Genomic DNA, 19,028 nt, shown 5'->3' on the forward strand with positions numbered 1-19,028 from the left:
TTTATCCAAATGGCCATATCTTCATCATAAACCACACCAGCCTGATATTGTGTACACATGCCCACTGGGTAAGCCAACATGAAAGCACTGGGCATGGACTCAGGAATCTTTGCCAAGATGGTGTTTGATTAGATTAGAGTACGGTATGCATGCGCCTTCACACATCAATCCCATCATGCTTTGAGCTGTAGAGGAATGGGATTTAGGGTAGAAAGACACATTACAGAGACCACGCCTCAATAACAGCAGCCGAAAGCAACAGTAGTCTGGGATAAAAAGCATGTGTTTGGAGTGCCACCTGCTGCCTACACTGTCCAACTGCAGCGACTCCACAGTAATGGTGTGATATAATATTATGTATGTATCTCAAAGTGGGGTCTGTGGACCCCCAGGGGTCCTTGAGGGGTTTCCAGTGTGGTCCCCAGAGAAATGGCACATTTTTATTGAATTAATAGTTTCTTCACTAGAAGTTAGAACAATGAAATGATGTATAAGACGGACTATTCTGATAGGTCTACGTACTTGACTTCTATTTTATACTTGCTATACTTATTTTATACTTATCTATTTTTGTCTAGCACAGTCTCTGGAGCATAACAGAAAGAAGCATTTTGTATAAAAGTATTCTGTACTTCTGTATGACAACTAATAAAGAAACTTGAACTTGAAACTTGAGGTTTGACTCTCTCTTCTGTTATCTTCAGACTTAAAGACAAAATCATATTTAACAACAAATATCTTCTCAGATGGTATCCCAGGGATGAGACCTTATGAAATGTGGGTCCCGGCGGCTACGTGGCGTAGTGGGCAAGGCGCTCGCCACGAATGCGGAGACGCTGGGCTCGCCTGTTCGAGCCCAGCGCTCCACATTGCTTTCAGTTTAGCTGGTCGTTCATACTAATACACATTGGCCGTATTAGGGGGTGGGAAACTGATGGGTGGGGATCGGGCGTTGTGGACAGCGACTCCTACAGGTCGGTTGGTGCGCCTGCGTAGTAGAATCAGGAAGTGTGCGTGAGCCTCCCACGCGTTACTCCTCGCTACTGAGAGATCGAGCTGCGCAGGTGAAAAGATGCGACTGCTGTTACCTCAAGTACCGGAGGGGACTTGTGCTATGTATGACTTAGTCCACATTGCAGCCGGCTTGTGGGAGGCAAGAAACAGCGTTCGTGACAGGGGAGGGTTGAATTGGATGATACAAAAATTGGGATGGGAGAAAATATAGAAAAATGGGAGAAAAAGTGGATAAAAAAAAAAAAAAATGTGGGTCCCTGGTCTGTTACATATGAATGTAGGGGTCCTTGACATGAAGCCTCAAAACTGTCTGACACGAAGTCTCACTGACCAACAGTACAGATGCATCACAATAATCAGCTGGCATGTTCAGAGTGAGGGAGGTTGAATCATATTATTGAGGGATATACTGTATACAAGTACAAGAAGTGTGATATTTCTGTGTAATGTACTATGTTTTATAATTCTTATTATAATATATAATATAATACTGTATTGTATGACAGAGAATCACTGTCTCTCATTGTAGCATAATTTCATTCCAAACCTTTATTTAAACTCAAAAGGCAACTGAGATTTCCCTAATTTACAGTCTTGTCAAGTGTACGTACAGAAATAAGCATAAAAGCATGTAAAATCACACAGCATATAATATAATATAATATAACAATAAGACAACAAGACGAAGCAAAAAGCAAGGATAACAAATAAATTAAAACACGATTCAACTCGATTGACAAAGGTTGGAGATCAAGGTTTTGGACTATTGCAATTCTTTATTTACGTGCCTGAGCAAAGCCTCAGTGGACCGGCTAGAACTGGTCCAAAGTGCTGCTGCTAGGTTGCTTACCAGGTCCAGGAGGTCCTCCCATATCACACCAGTCCTGGCCTCCCTGCACTGGCTTCCTGTCCAGTTCAGGATTCAATTCAAGGTCCTGGTTTTACATATAGAGCAGTTAACAGTCAAGCCACCACGTACATCTCGGACGGACCTCATACACCCCCATAACTCCCGCCGGTCCCTGAGGTCTTCTGATCAGGGCCTCCTGGTGGTGAACCAGGCTAAAGACTAAGGGCGACCGAGCATTTGAGGCAGTGGCCCCTAGGCTCTGGAATGAGCTCTCCCAGGTCTTGAGAGCCTCCTCCTCTCTCTGTGGACTCATTCAAGGGGAAGCTAAAAACCCACCTGTTCAGGTTGGCGTTTGGCCACGTTCTTCTGTTTTTGTCCGTGCCTGTTTTCATATTGTATGTTTTTATGAATTGACCTGTTCTTTTGTTTTTTAAACTTGTGAAGCACTGTTTTCCACTGTTTGGATGTTTTTTTTATGAATTGCCTTGTTCATTTTCTTTTTTCTTTTTAAACATGTGAAGCACTCGTGCTGGGAAGGGTGCTATACAAATAAAGCCTTACTTACTTACATAGTGAAATGCTCATTTACCCTGTTCTGAGCAAACTTGGGGGATGGACCAGCCAGTCACTAGAACAGGTTCCATAGGTTCCAAAATTCCATTCCAATAATGATGTAGTATAAGGAGGTAACTTACCATTAAGGGCCTTAAAAAGGATCAAATACCAGTGTTTGTTGCGCCTCTCCGTCAGAGAGGGCCAACCAACCTTCTCACAAAGGACAGTGATGAGTGTCGTATCTATCGCTAGCAATGAATCTGAAAGCAGAGTGATAGACAGAGCCCAATGATTTAAGGGTTGAGGCTACAGCATGTCTATAGATTACATCACCATAGTCCAAAACTGATAAGAGAAATGCTTCGACAACTCTCTTCCTACTAATCAAAGGAAAACTAGTTCTGTTTTTCTATAAGAAGCCAATTTTCTGTCGCAAGTTGAAGGCAAAGTTGTCCACATGGAATTTAAATTTCTAATCAAGCCACACACCAAGATATTTATATTTAGTGACTCTCTCAGGGACATATCTTTGTCCCTAATCTGTAGCTGGTTTTCCATTGTTGCTACTCTAGTCTAGTTCTATCCCGGTTGTCCTTAAGACAATTACTTTAGTTTAACACTGATTTAGTTTTCTGCCCCAAATATAAAGGATATTTATTGAGGTTTAACACTTTCCGTCTGTAGTGTGGTAGTGAAAGGTTAACCTTCTGTTGTGTGGTAGTGAAAGAGTTAGGTGTGGTGCAGTGCGTATAGCTAGATACCTTGCATAGCACTTATGACTTCTGTCCATGGTGAGTAATAACATCTGCTATCTTGTTACATTCTCTGATCTCACATCCTGCATCTAATCATGCCTCTTCATCCTGAAAACCACATGGAAAAAGATGATCTCATGAAGAGTGGATGATCTCAATCCGAGATGATGTCATGACGACAAGTCATTGATGATATTGATTGATCTGAGCTTTGTTTTCCTCTGTCCATTTCAAAGCGACACCCAGATGATCCGCTTCTTGCTGGGGAAAGAAAGAAAGAAAGAAAGAAAGAAAGAAAGAAAGAAAGAAAGAAAGAAAGAAAGAAAGAAAGAAAGAAAGAAAGAAAGAAAGAAAGAAAGAAAGAAAGAAAGAAAGAAAGAAAGAAAGAAAGAAAGAAAGAAAGAAAACACCAACAAGGTCATCAGAGGCGTTGGAGCAGAAAGAAGAAATGCAAGTCTGTGTATACCGATGGAATTAAATCATAGGAGGCTTTTTCAAAGCAGGTCTTACCTCTGTTTCAGGTGAGGTATTATAAATATTTACACTTGATTAATTAATCGGTTAATCGTTTAGTCATTGATTAACAACTGTTAGTAGTTTTTTTAAATGCTATTTTTAATGCTGAATGCGTTATTATATCTCACGTAAAACTAGTAAATATGGTTTGTGGGTACATCTCACGTAAAACTAGTAAATATGGTTTGTGGGTATATCTCACATAAAACTAGTAAATATTAGGGGTGTAAAGGTACACGTATCCGTACCAAACCGTTTCAGTGTGTACCGTACCATACCGAACGGCTGTGTAGTGTACCGAACTAATACAACGGTATGTTAACCACTAACGACCGCCCACCGGGGGCTGTTTTTTTTCACAATCTAATATAATAATAATAATTATTATTATTATTTTTTACAAATCGATTATTAATTCCAATATAGAATATTCGTTGACAGCCCTACAAGTACAATTCGTTACTGCACACTACATCACCCCTGAGTGGAACATGGAAAGCCAAACTTTCCCCCACTGTACCGAAAACCCATACCGAACCGTGACTTCAAAACCGAGGTACGTACCGAACCGTGGTTTTTGTGTACCGTTACACCCCTAGTAAATATGGTTTGTGGGTGTATATCTCACGTAAAACTAGTAAGTATGGTTTGTGGGTATATCTCACATAGAACTAGTAAGATAAGATATTCCTTTATTGATCCCCTTGGGGGAAATTCAGGCATCTATATGTATACTTATATGTTCATTATCAATAAAGATCCCTATCTATCTATCTACCACCTCCACCTCATCCCCTCGGATGGCCCCTCCGGAAGTCCACCACCAGCTCCTTGGTTTTACTGGTGTTGAGTAACTTGAGTTGGAGGTGGTTGCTGTCGCTCCACCCCACAAAGCTCTCCACCAGGCCTCTATACTCCTCCTCATCGTCGTCGGTGATGTAGCTTACGATGGAGGAGTCATCAGAGAACTTCTGCAGGTGGCACCCGCTTGAGTTGTGGCAGAAGTCGGTATAGAGCGTGAAGAGGAAAGGTGACAGCACAGTTCCTTGGGGGGCACCGGTGTTGCTCACCAGTACGTCAGACTGGCTGTCCTGTAGTCTGACATACTGCGGTCTCTCAGTGAGGTAGTCCTTGATCCAGGCCACCAAGCCGCGCTCCAGCTGCATCACGGAGAGCTTCTCCGCTAGCAGTGATGGCTGGATGGTGTTGAAGGCACTGGAGAAGTCGAAGAACATAATCCTCACTGAGCTGCGCGGCTTCTCCAGGTGCGTGTAAGCTCTGTGGAGCATATATAATATAGATGATGGCGTCCTCCACCCCGATGTTTGCCTGGTATGCAAACTGCAGGGGGTCGAGGGAGTCACGCACCAGGGTCTTGAGGTGTTGCAGGACCAGTCTCTCGAACATCTTCATGACATGTTTGATTGATTGAAAACTGTATTAACAGATTGCAGAATGGGTACTGCAATGGGTATTTATATTTATTAATTTATTTGCACAAGCACTAAATGCACTTGGGACAATGATGGTATGTTATATATTGGGACATTGGGACACTGATACTTTATTACTTTATTACTATATTACTATTATTATTGACATTATTATTTTGCACATGTTATATCTTATGTTGTATGCCAGTGGTGATGTTCCTAACAAATTTCGTTGTACCAACAATGACAAATAAAGATCTATTCTATTCTACAATACTACTACGGCTCAATAGGGATGCAGACCAGAAAAATACTTTTGTCTTGTTTACATCAGGGTCCCCCATTTTCAATTCATCAAGACATTTATGACATGCAAGACATACAAATATACAGTACTGTTTAAGAGAAAGAGATCGTAAAAAAATATATATACATTAGAAGGGGAAGAAACTGTAGATTGGAGGGGGTTTGGACATTTACCGGGCCAGTTTCTAATTGCAGCCACCCGTAGGTGCTCTTTGAGAGCGGTTTTGAAGGAGGGTAGGGATTCACATTCTTTTACGGCTGTGAGTAGGGCGTTCCACATTGTTGTGGCATAATTGCGAAACGTGTTTAGTCCCTTGTTTGAGCCGAATCTGGGTTGAACATTTGTGGAACTCCCTCTGGTGTTGTGGTTGTGGAATTCACTGACATTTACATTTACATTTAGCTGACGCTTTTATCCAGAGCGACTTACAAGTTCTGTACGACAAGTCATCAGGAAGGGCACAAATCTATCAGCTGAGTAACAATGTTCATCAAAGTGTTGAGTGCTACAGTGTAGGTTAGTATATTAGGACAAGTGCATGACAATAAGGTTAGATTTTCTTATTCAGATAATGGTTGAACAAGTGCGTCTTTAGTCGACGGCGAAAGATGGGAGAGGTTTCGGCTGTCCTAACTGTGGTGGGCAGTTCGTTGCACCATTGTGGTGGCTTCTCCTTGATGACCCTCCCGGAGCTCGGATAGGAGTGGGTCTGAGACGGCCAGAAGATAGAGCGTAGGGGTCTCAAGGGTGTGTATTTAGAGACCATTGACCGGAGGGGTTCCCTTTGCCGCACGGTATGCCAGGGAATTGACCCTTGGGAAGTATTTTGACATGTACATGGGTATCTTAGTGGTGTAGTGTATGTTGTAGACCAGGCCCATTGCTGTACTCTGTCGTCTACTCTAAGCCATACTAGGTTGTCAAAATGGGCAGGGGTAAGGTCAAGCAGTAGTCTGACCAGTTTGTTTTGTGATGTTTGTAGTCTTGTTTTTGGGGCAAGCAGTCGTAGTACCCATCAGACGTCAGAGCGACTGGCCTGTAATCGTTGAGGGTCCCTTCTTGGGCACCGGGACAATGCAGGTCTTCCAGAGCTGGGGCAAGTAAGTAAGTATGGTTTGTGGTATATCTCTTAAAACTAGTAAGTATGGTTTGTGGGTATATCATATATATAGTCTATAGGATACATCATATATTTATTTATTATGTATGCATGACATCATTGAAAATGAGTACTTGCCCTAAATAAGTTTAAGTTGAAATAAAGTTTGAATGAATAAAGATCAGAAACTGCCTGGCAGTGCTTAATGCCATGTTCTAAGGACCATTTTAGTCACAATGATCCACTTCTGATTCTTAATGGATTGCATTAGATATCAAGTCTGAACACAATGTACATTAGAACATGCCTTCACAAACTCTACCGATGACTCATCAGGACTCTAGTTGATTGCACAACACAATTGACCAATAGCATTGCCAGGAAGTCAAAGTGGGTGTTTTTACATACATGGATAAATGTGACCCAATTGACAGACCTCCAGAGATCCGACTGTAGCCTAAAGAAACATTTACTTTCAAATTGACCCTACATTACATTCCAGTAGCAGGCGAGATTCCAGAGCAGGGTCCTGGAGGGGTCAGTGATGTCAAGTGTCTTCTCTGCAGGATGCTTGGACTGTTGGACTCATGATTCAGGGCTACAAGTGAAGCCACTTTGTAACAGGTGTACAAGTAGAAAAGTTTGCAGCAGCCTTTACCCTGGTAGCTCATTTCTGCATTGAAATTTGTGTAAATGGAATATTTTGCTCTTTCGTTTTCACACATGTAGCACTACAATGTGTTCAGATGGAGATCTAAATTCTTAAGATCCCTTCACAAATAAATTACAGTTTTATTAATGTAGACCGAGACCATCTCAGTATTGCTCATAGCCAAATCTAACTTATGAAGCTAGATTCACATTTGAAAACAGCTACCATCTTTCAGGTACATTAAATTACTATGAATACACAGAACACCATGTTAAGATTATGAAGGAGACAAGAGTCAACAAGTCATATCGGAACACATGTGCACTTTATTGGGATTATTTAGTCAAGTGTACAGGTTGGCCCCACCGGTCTGGCACCCCATGTCCCCTCACCCCACGGATGGAACCACAAACAGGGGAGGAGTCACTATTGTGTTTTGCATAACAAAAACAAAAAAATTTAACAGGACCAACATATTTTTAAGGCTGAAAGTACAAAAAACCCAGACATAAGTCCTCAGAAGAACATTTGGGTGTTTTTTACTTAGCCAAAAAAAAACATTACCGTCACCTTAACCGTTCCAGTTTTTAAATCCTGAGTCAAGCGCCAAAAATAACTATGGGAATGTGTGGCTGTTTTGCGCAGAGCTGAAGTTGTTGGGCGTTTGATCGGGGGAGGGAAAAAGGGGGGAAACGGTCTGTTTAGAAACATTTGCGGTGGACGATGGAGGGGCCAGACTCATCATACTCCTGCTTGCTGATCCACATCTGCTGGAAGGTGGACAGAGAGGCCAGGATGGAGCCTCCGATCCAGACAGAGTACTTACGCTCTGGTGGGGCAATGATCTGTAGAGATGATAGGAGAGAAGCCATTAGATGAGGGTACCAGCTAGTTTGTACATCTCAGTGCTACTAGTCTTCCAACAAGGCAGCGTAGGGAAATCCTATAAAACAATTGCCTACTTGAGCAGAATGATCCACGGCTATAGTAGTGCATTTGGCCTAATCATCTCACCTTGATCTTCATGGTGGATGGGGCCAGGGATGTGATCTCCTTCTGCATCCTGTCGGCAATGCCGGGGTACATGGTGGTACCTCCAGACAGCACAGTGTTGGCATACAGGTCCTTACGGATGTCAACGTCGCACTTCATGATGCCGTTGTAGGTGGTCTCATGGATACCGCAGGACTCCATACCTGGAGAGAAGAGGCACAACGGCTGTCAGTGAAGTGGCAATAACAGATGCTAGCACTATAGGCAAGAGGTCTCATCTGGGCCGTTTTGGGGAAAGCAGTGATGGACTACTCACCGAGGAAGGAAGGCTGGAAGATGGCCTCTGGGCAACGGAACCGCTCATTGCCGATGGTGATGACCTGTCCGTCGGGCAGCTCGTAGCTCTTCTCCAGGGAGGAAGAGGAGGCAGCGGTGCCCATCTCCTGCTCGAAGTCCAGGGCGACATAGCACAGCTTCTCCTTGATGTCACGCACGATTTCCCTCTCGGCTGTGGTGGTGAAGGAGTAGCCACGCTCTGTGAGGATCTTCATGAGGTAGTCTGTGAGGTCACGGCCGGCCAAGTCAAGACGCAGGATGGCGTGGGGCAGGGCATAACCCTCATAGATGGGCACTGTGTGAGTCACACCATCACCGGAGTCCATGACGATACCGGTGGTACGACCGGAGGCGTACAGGGAGAGCACGGCCTGGATGGCAACATACATGGCAGGGGTGTTGAAGGTCTCGAACATGATCTGTTGGAAAGACATGAGAAAAGTGAATATTGGGTGTGGCAATAAGCAAGGCTTTAGCTGTGGGCACTGCACTCAATACATGCAGTAGTGTGCATGCAGCCTAGGATGTTAGTTTGAGAAAAGGTGCAGCAATACATTCCTCACACATAAGTTGTGCATGTTAAGATAACATGAGCTCTCTAGCCCCTTTCGGTACTGTAGGTCACACCAACATTGTTGGAAGAGCTAAAGCTCTCGTGAATTTACAGTCCCTTCTAAGATCATTGAAAAATCCCACAATTAAGTCAATGGCTCTGGGCGGCAACAACTCATCGTACAAATGTTGCAGAGAAATTTTAAGGTACACAGTTGCACGAGGGTTTCGGACAGACGCTAGGGTTTGAAAGCCAGAGGTTGCTAATAAACATTTTAAATAATTTTAGTAAACTTGTCAACTTCAGCTAAAACTGCTTTTCAAAATGGCTGCCTTTCTGCATTGTGACATGGGTGGTGTGCCAAGCAATGCAAAAAAAAATGCAGAAGGAGGAAGGCAGCCATTTTGAAGGAAAGCAGTTTTTAGCTGAAGTTGACAAGTTTATTAAAATTTAAAATGTTTATTAGCAACAGCGAGATTTCAACCCCCTAGTACCGAAAGGGGCTAATGAGCACTCATACTATGGTGCTGGTCTACTGGTTGAACTAGCATCATTATTTAAGACCACAAGTGCAGAGAAAAACAGCACACAGTCAATAGAAGACCTGTAGTTTCCAGAAAAAGACTGATAGATCATCTTATAGGAGGGGGTCCTGGAGAAGAGGGGGGGGGGAGAAGTAAGAATAGAAGGAGGAAGAGGAAAACAAAGAAGGAAATGGCCTATAGTTCTGAACTAACATCTAACAAAAGATAGTATGACAATAAAAATAGATATGAAACTTTAAACATCAGCCATAATGAACATGCGTGTGGTGGGTTTATACCTGAGTCATCTTCTCCCTGTTGGCTTTGGGGTTAAGGGGGGCCTCTGTGAGCAGGACGGGATGCTCCTCGGGGGCGACTCTCAGCTCGTTGTAGAAGGTGTGATGCCAGATCTTCTCCATGTCGTCCCAGTTGGTGACAATACCGTGCTCAATGGGGTACTTGAGGGTGAGGATACCCCTCTTGCTCTGGGCCTCGTCACCGACATAGCTGTCCTTCTGACCCATACCGACCATCACTCCCTGGGCAAAGAAAATAGTGGTATGGTTAGATTTTATGTTTATATTATAGCCGTATACCACCATTGAGCCAAGATTAGCGATAATTTAAAGTCACAGAAAAGTGAAATCCAGTATGTCATTATGTCCCAAATATCAATTAGCTCGACAGTAGTGGAAAGCATAACGTCGAGTAATGTGAGAATTAGCATAATACCACGATTTTAAAATGTCGCTAGTGCCAAATACGACCTTTTGTTGAAGCTAACATCGGCAACGGCCCTGGTTTTCTCACCTGATGTCTGGGGCGGCCGACAATGGAGGGGAAGACAGCACGAGGCGCGTCGTCTCCTGCGAATCCGGCTTTGCACATACCGGATCCGTTGTCGACAACCAGTGCGGCGATTTCGTCTTCCATGGCTGAGCTGTAAAAAGTAAGACAACCGTTTAGTCAAAGGCTACTTCTTTTATGTGGCGTGAAGAGTCAAATCCACATCCGAACAGCGCCCCTATGACGCAGCAAGTTCTCACTTCCTGTTGCCGACAACTGCAGTTCACGCGCTAAACCACGAGGTTTCCGGAATTTGCTTCCTTCAGCCAATAGCCAGACTCCATTTCCCCTTGTCTGTCTTTTTGGGCGTATGCTTTTGTGAGTTGTTACTACATGATTTCCTATATGTTTTTAATGTTTGCTTTTATGTTGTTTGCAACACTGTATTGCTATTGCTGCTATCCTAGCCATGGCTAGCTCAAAAAAGAGATCTTGTAATCTCAATGGGAATCGCCTGGTTAAATAAAGGTTAAATTAGTAAGATTATATTGTAGCCGTTACTGAGTCCTATGTGGCTCATTTGGTTGATGAATGAATGAATGAATGAATGAATGAATGAATGAATGAATGAATGAATGAATGAATGAATGAATGAATGAATGAAAACTTTATTTAACAGATTGTAGAATGGGTACAATACAGTACGGCTCAATACACACAATTGTTAAGGGGATGCAGACCAGAGAAAGACGTTTGTCTTGTTTACATCAGGGTCCCCCATTTTCAATTCATAGTGACATTTATGACATACACAACATACATGACATTTATGGCATATAATGATCGTGATGATGATGCCATTCGATGCATTAAATAGCCACATAGCTACACCCTCTATAGGATCTTATTAATCTACTGCACATGCTATTGCTTGTCTTGTACAGTATGTGGCACCATCAGACCAGCTAGGGCATGACGTGTCTCGGGAGGAGAAGTGCTGATCTAGACCTGGGCATGTCTGGTATGCAGGGGTGTAAAGTACTTGAAGGGGGTGTAAAGTACTTGAGTAATTGTACTTCGTTACAATAGTACTGTTTGGGGGGATTTGTACTTTACTCGAGTATTATTAGGTTTGTATACTTTGTACTTTTACTCAATTACATTTCAGAGAAAAAAAAATACATAATACATTTAAATACATTTAAACTCCTTACATTTAAAATGCAGACCTACAAAGTACAAATCTCGCAGGTTCAGCCATTTTAATTGTTAACGTTATTAACTTATTAATTCTGCGGCCACACTTTATTTAAAAACAGCCAATCAAATCCCCATCAATGGAAAATTAACCCGCCCATACCCATGACGGTCTGGACAGCTCTCAGTTTATGAGCCTAGAAAGGGTTCCTATTCACAGAATGGCTTTCTGTCTACAGCCTGCCGGCTGTGGAACTCTCTGCCCAGGGCCATCCAAAACTCCCCCACTATTGCTGTCTTCAAGAGGGGTGTGAAGCGACATCTGCAACAATAGGTTGCAGAGGGTGCTTGGTCACCACTCTTGAAGAACAGGAACATGACATGCTGTAATGAGGCTCTTTCAGAAAATTGTTTTGTCTATTTTATCTAGTATCTATCTTATCATCTTAACCCTTTCTTTGTGATTTATTGTATTCTTCTTGGGACCATGTTGGAAACAAGTCGACAGACTTTCACATGTTATCCTTGTACCCCTTGTTCAAGTTTCAAGTTTCAAGTTTCTTTAATAGTTGTCATACAGAAGTACAGAATACTTTTATACAAAATGCTTCTTACTGTTACGCTCCAGAGACTGTGCTAGACAAGATAAGTATGAAATAAAATAGTATAGCATGTAAAATAGAAGTAAAAATAGAGGTCACAGTGTTCAGTATAGACATATGTACATATGACATTTATACTATTGTATAAATTGTATGTACTAAATAAAAAATCAAATCAATCAAATGCTGATTGGTCCTTGTGTGAGCGTATGCTTGGTTTCATTCCAGCCGTGCCTAAACACCAGCTGATGATTTCACTAATTGGCTCACCTCTTCAACTAACTCACCTGGTGCAATGTGTAGTTAAAATTTAAACTTGGCCCACGATGGAATGAGTTTGAGACCCCTGGTCTATCCCTTGCAATAAAAAAAAGTTTTTACTTTGACTTTTTATTAAGTACATTTCAAAGTAGAAACTTTTGTACTTTTACTCAAGTGTGTTTTTAGCCAGATACTCTGAATTTTACTTGAGTACGATTTTGAGACGGTACCCATACTTAAGTATAATTTCTGAGTGCTTTTTACACCCCTGCTGGTATGACATAATGCCATTTGGTGGCTGCATGGTGGAGCAAGTGGCATGCTTTCCTGATAAGACATTAATTTATGATCTTCCAATGATTGGCTCACACCTAGAGTCTGTACTGAACTTGGGACATCTGCTTTTAGCTTCTGTGCTCCAGACATGTGTGAACATGAATGAATGAAAACTTTATTTAACAGATTGCAGAATGGGTACAATACAGTACGGCTCAATACACACAATTGTTAAGGGGATGCAGACCAGAGAAAGACGTTTGTCTTGTTTACATCAGGGTCCCCCATTTTCAATTCATAGTGACATTTATGACATACACAACATACATGACATCATGACATTTATGGCCTAGGAACATACATGACATACAGGTATATAGTACTGTTACATTTGTGACATATACGATATGCAAATATACAGTACTGTTACCCATAGATCCTAACAGAGAATATATACATAATGATGGGAGGAGACTGTATATTAGGAGGGGGCGGGTGGGCGGGACAAAAAAATATACATACGGTGGGGAGAAAATATATACATACGGTGGGGAGGAGACTGTCTATTAGGAGGGGGTGGGGGGTGTTGGACATTTTTACGGTGGCCAGTTTCGAATTGCAGCCTACCGTAGGTGCTCTTTAAGAGCGGTTTTGAATGTGGGTAGGGATTCACATCTTTTTACGGCTGTGGGTCGGGCGTTCCACATTGTTGTGGAATAATTGCGGAATGTGTTTAGTCCCTTGTTTGTGCCGAATCTGGGTTGCACATGATTTGTGGAACTCCCTCTGGTGTTGTGGGCGTGGTATTCACTGACCTTTGGGAAGTATTTCGACATACGTGGGTACCTGTGTGGTGTAGTGTATCTTGTAGACCAGGCCCATTGCAAGTTGCTGTACTCTGTCGTCTACTCTAAGCCATCCTAGGTAGTCAAAGTGGGCAGGGGTGAGGTGGGTTCTAGGAGTAAGGTCAAGTAGTAGTCTGACCAGTTTGTTTTGTGATGCTTGTAATCTTGTTTTTAGCACCTTTGAGGTGCTTTGGTACCATGAGGTGCAAGCATAGTCGTAGTACCCTTGAATGAGTGCTCCTGTTAGAGTCTTCAAGGTATTCTTGTTTACCAGAGAGGAGATCCGGTACAAGAATCTTGTTCGTTGGTTGACTTTTTTGATTACATTGGTTGCCATTTTGTCACAGGAAAGATTTTCCTCTAGGATGGAACCCAGGTAGGTAATTTCATCTTTCCTTGTGACAATATTGTCACCCACTCTAACAGAGAAGCTGTTGGCCTTGCTGAGTTTGTTATTTGATCCAAAGAGAATGGAAGATGAGAAGCATGTTCAATCACAGGCTCATACCCCCCCGACACTCAACTAACCGCCTCGGCCAGTCCTTCATTCCAGCGGCCATCAGGCTCCACAACAGTGGGCAGGGACCGCTGCCAGACATTCAACTACTAGGAACTACTATCACTGAGTGTGTCTGACTCCTACCTAATTGGACTACCTAAATGGACAATGTATAACATATGAAGTATATCACGCCATACGTACCTTATGCATACTGCACGGGTGCATACTGTATACACTTAATCATAGCATATATTTAGATGATAGCGTCTAATATTGTAACTATATTTATTGTAATGATAATATAACTGAGAGGACATACATACCCTCATCTGCACCTTGACTTATTTACACTGCCTACTTGCTCATATGCACATACTCAGTTAATTATATTGTTTACACTGCCTATTTGACTTTTTACATCCCCACTGTACTATAATTTTATGACCTGTATCATGTCTTCTACTATCACCATGCACCTGTACCTCCCCCTTCCAACCATGCTGCCATGATGCCTGAATTTCCCCAAGGGGATCGATAAAGGAATATTTTATCTTATCATTCCATTATAATCTGCCATTTTAATTGATTGTACAAACTATTGCACTTCTTTTTTTTTATCCACTTTTTCTCCTCCTGTTTTTCTGTGTTTTTCTCCCATCCCAATTTAGTCGTTATGTCAATTCCCCCTCCCCTTCCTGGTCGTTGCTCGCATGTGCCCCCCACTGGTCGGTCTAGGGAGCCCTGAGGTCTATCAGATGCTTCCTCCGAGACATAGGAGACAGCCAGCAGCATCTTTTCACCTGCCAGCGCGGACTCTCATTGGCGAGGTGTAACGTGTGGGAGGTCACACTACCCTCGCCATCTCCCTCCCTCGCTGTGCAGGCGCCCTGACCGACCTGTAGGAGTCGCTGTTTTGCAACGACCAGAATACCACCCCACCGGCTTCCCTCCCGCTGACTCTGCCAATTGAGCCAGTATGACGGCCGGCCAAGCCGGAGGCAACGCTGACAGCCGGATTCGATACCAGTGTCTCTCGTGTTGGTGACGAGCTCTTAGTCCGCTGCGCCACCCAGCCGCCCTTAACTATTGCACTTCTGATGCTTCTTAAAGGCCTGCATTAGATCAGTCTGAACACAATGTACATTAGAACACCCGTCTCTACATAAACACTCCCGATGACACCCCTTCCTGACAGGCAGCGAGAAAAAGTGATTAAAATGTATTAGTTTCAATCAGACTATCCTGACCTGCCGTGAGCGACAGCGAACTGAGCGGCGATGTCGTTCCCCCCTCAAATATTCGCTCGCTGTGTCTCTAGTTGAGCGATTACGCGGCAGAGTCCCGCCCCTAAACACTTTTTATTGGTCGACAATCGCAGGCTGCTTTTGCCCCCTGTACACACACACACACAGACACACTCGGACACGCGCTGCGTCATATCAGGACAGTGTCGTGCGCGATTTTGTCTCCAGTTCGCTCGCTCGCTGCCTGTCAGGAACCGGTGTAACTCATCAGGACATGAGTTGATTGCACAACACAATTGACAAATAGCATTCCAGGAAGTCAAAGTGAGTTTTAGTACTTCTTCCTAGTTGTAACTGAGGGGTTACAAAACCCTGACTGTATTAAAGATTGTGATATATTAAACCACTACTAGTTATGTACTTTAATTACTGGCCATACAGTACATGAATATATATGGTGAGCACCCACACAAGAATACGGCATTGACACATAAATTATATTGGAGGGTTATTTATTATTATTAAGCAACGTTAGGTTACAGATTGAGAATTAGGCTCGCGCTTGTATGGCGAAGAATATACGTAAAGTCAGTCAAGAGCATAAGTCAATGAGAATAGTAGGAATACTATGATGGGTCTAAGCTGACGCCACCTGTGGTATAGCAATTACATGGGCCACACCGGTACCAACAGGAGACACTGGGTTCCCTCCGGGGTGTAAGGCCGGGAGGGGTAGAGGAATGTTCGGGTACCCAGTCTGGGTCAACGAGGAATAAAGAGGCTCCAGATACAGGAGCCGGTGCTTGTACTCCCTTGATCAGCAGACAAAAGCAATAGTTGTAATCCAATATGCTCGATAGCATTGACGACAGCTAGCCAGCCCCTTCTACGAGGCGGGCCCGAGTGGTGATCCTCACGAGGTTAAATCCCAAACGACAGTGGAATCAACGGTGCTCTTCTCCGGTGGTCACGGTCCCAAAGCAATATAATCCAACCAGAAATGGTTCTGCAATCGCCGGTGTCGATTCTCCTGTGTACATATCCAACGGTTCTCGCCTAGGACTCCTCGGGTGTGGGCACGGATTTAGGCCGCACAGCCTGGATAAGTGCACTAGCTAAATACACGACGAACCGATGGTAATGCTGGTCACGGAAGAACTGTAGCCGCACGATATACAATAAATGATCGACTATTACTTCACATTAGATTAAGTCGAACTCAACGTTACTGCGTTAAACTCTGACACTTTAACATTCTATTCGCACGCGGTTCTCAATGCTCTATTTAGATGCAAGGTTGCTCACTTCACTGCACGTTGACTCGTGGTGAACTTGGACATTGAACTACTGCTGTTTACACCTGCGCCGTATTTATACGTAAGGTGAATATCTAGTCCCAACCTCAGTTCTTGTCTCGTATTACTACGCAGACTCTGGGCATGTACTGACATGCCCGGAGTTGCCTTTGAACTTGCCGTTGGGGGCTTGGTCGTTGGCGCCTGGGGTCGCAGTCCAATAGGAGAGCGAATAATACTCTGGTTTGTACGCAGGTAAAGGGATATTCCGTGTATATATACAAATAATATACAAGGTATATCAAACGCAGGGCCGCCTCAGGGGGTGTGCGAGCAGTGCGGTCGCACAGGGCCTCGCGGGAGGGGGGCCTCGCAAAAAAAAAAAAAAAAAAAAAATTATTAATTTTTTTATTATTTTTTTTTATTTTTATTTTTATTTTTTTGCGAGGCCCCCCTTCCCGCGAGGCCCTTTTTCATCACAGACCTAAAATCTAGTTTTGCTTATATGCTTATATATTTCACATTAGACACGTTTGTAGAATGTGTCTGACTTGTTCCTGGGTCCTGCAGACATACTCACTATTGGAGCTCAGCTGGGGTTCTGCAGCAGCAGGCAGGTTTCAACGAAGGGAGTGGTTTTACTTACGTCATGTGTAGACAGTAGTACGCCCGCCGGCGCCGCGTGAGTCGAGATGCTTCCAGCGTGAGTCAGCTGCGTTTGACTATTTCATTTTCAGCGTGCAGCTTTTGACTATGCTTAGTCAAAGACGAAGACGAAGAAAGAGGTCGGTCATTATCATCATTATCAGTCGGTCGGTCGGTCACCAAGGAACGTTGACGAAAGGCCTCTCGCTAGCGGGACAAATGGCCGGAGCCATGATGTCGGCTATTAGCTAGCTTAGCTAAATGCTAACTAGCGTTAGCTAACCTATCCAGAGGAGCGAGGCGAGGCGAGTGGATGTCTTTTCAAAAGAAGGAGAAGATAACTTGTGAGCAGATAAATCTGTTAGGCAGCAATACGCCGAAAGGTGTCCAGTCTGCCGGAAAGTACTCGAAGAAGAAGAAGAAGAAATTACACCGTGGGGCCAAGAAAGTCTCCTTCCACGTTGATACTGCGTTATGGTGAGTGACCGTGAGTCAACCTATGATTATATACCCGCCGTGGATCTGACATCTCTCTTTCTCTCTCTCTCTGGAGCCAAACTGGTCGACTAGCTAATACTACTAGTAGCTAACGCTAACGGTGTGTGCCTGGTGGTGAGAGCACCTGGCTGTATGCATGTATACCATGACAAGGCAGCGAGAGGCCTTTCGTCAACGTGGAGACCTGTGTTGCGGCCTTTCGCCCTGCGCCCTCGTGCAGGTAACTAAGATTAATGAAAATGTCATGACATTACCCCACTCTTCCTTCCTTCCCCTCCCGAATGTTTTGTTAATAACGATGTTTTTTTCCAGGCAAAACATATGCTACTTCACAACATTTGGAGATACGACATGTGCTGTGTGTGAATGGTGTAGCTTGTGTAGCTTGTGTAGTTTGGGTAGCGTTGGGCCATTGGCCAAAGCTGTGTGTGGCCTGGTGTCTCACAGTACCTGGCTAGCCTATTTAGCTGATGTCGGCCATTGGCTCCTTGCTTTGGTTTCTCTGGTATACCCTGCTCTTCTTGTTGGATTTAAGTGTTGATCTTTGTCCTTTTGAATCTGTCATACATGCTCTAGTCTCTCTCTAACACACACACACATGACAAACACACATGTTCTCTCTCTCTCTCTCTCTCTTTCTAACACACACAGTCTGCCTATGGCGGCCTTTCTCGATGGCTAGGCTGTGCTCAAGGATCTTCAGTCACAGTGCTCAGGTATTCTGCCACTGTGTACTCTCTGTTTAGGGCCAAATAGCATTTCAATTTCTTTCCAATGTGTCTCTCTCTCTCTCTCTCTCTCTCTCTTTTGATCTTTGTCCTTTTGAATCTGTCATACATGCTCTAGTCTCTCTCTAACACACACACACATGACAAACACATGTTCTCTCTCTCTCTCTCTCTGTACACTGTATATTGACTGTAGAACGGGAGCTCTCTCTCGCTCTCTCTTTTGCTATATGTTGACTGTATCATGCCCCGCCTCGGGCAGCGCTATTATTTAAGAATATGTTGACTGTATATGGGCGTTTATTTGATTTTGGGCACTTTTGGGAAAATCTATTTATCAAAAATAAAATTGCATAAAACCTTAAATGATCAATTAAGCTTTATAGTCATTTTGTCAGGAATCATAATATGAACATTGTTGTAAACATCACTTTATGGAATTTAATATATTTAACACTTTTCCTAGAATGTCAGAGAACATTGTCATTACCATCACGTTACCAAATAACTCTTTAAAATGTAAAAAAGTAAAACATTTGTGCTTTTAAGGCATTTATGTAAC

The 19,028-nt window shown here is 43.3% G+C and overlaps 1 protein-coding gene across 1 annotated transcript; it reads right to left on the reverse strand.

Annotated features, from left to right (window-relative positions):
* Positions 1 to 7,484: 7,484 nt before the first annotated feature.
* On the reverse strand, positions 7,485 to 10,635 carry LOC311241213 (actin, cytoplasmic 1-like). The gene is made up of 5 exons (XM_084329968.1): positions 10,398 to 10,635; positions 9,887 to 10,126; positions 8,491 to 8,929; positions 8,196 to 8,377; positions 7,485 to 8,026 (listed from the first exon to the last, which is right to left on the reverse strand). Exons 1-5 carry the CDS (start codon positions 10,518 to 10,520, stop codon positions 7,883 to 7,885), a joined length of 1,128 nt encoding a protein of 375 aa, XP_084186094.1. The 5' UTR covers positions 10,521 to 10,635; the 3' UTR covers positions 7,485 to 7,882.
* Between the last annotated feature and the right edge of the window lie 8,393 nt (positions 10,636 to 19,028).

Source organism: Notolepis coatsorum (assembly GCF_963971535.1).
Source record: "Notolepis coatsorum genome assembly, chromosome: 14".
Lineage (NCBI taxonomy): Eukaryota > Metazoa > Chordata > Actinopteri > Aulopiformes > Paralepididae > Notolepis > Notolepis coatsorum.

What these genes read in the sequence shown, in the direction of transcription:
- LOC311241213 (XM_084329968.1), bottom strand. Translation starts at nt 10,520, where the DNA reads ATGGAAGACGAAATCGCCGCACTGGTTGTCGACAACGGATCCGGTATG. An exon ending in TCGGCCGCCCCAGACATCAG is followed by an intron (nt 10,127 to 10,397) that starts GTGAGAAAACCA and finishes TTCTTTGCCCAG; the next exon opens with GGAGTGATGGTCGGTATGGG. An exon ending in CATCCACCATGAAGATCAAG is followed by an intron (nt 8,027 to 8,195) that starts GTGAGATGATTA and finishes TCATCTCTACAG; the next exon opens with ATCATTGCCCCACCAGAGCG.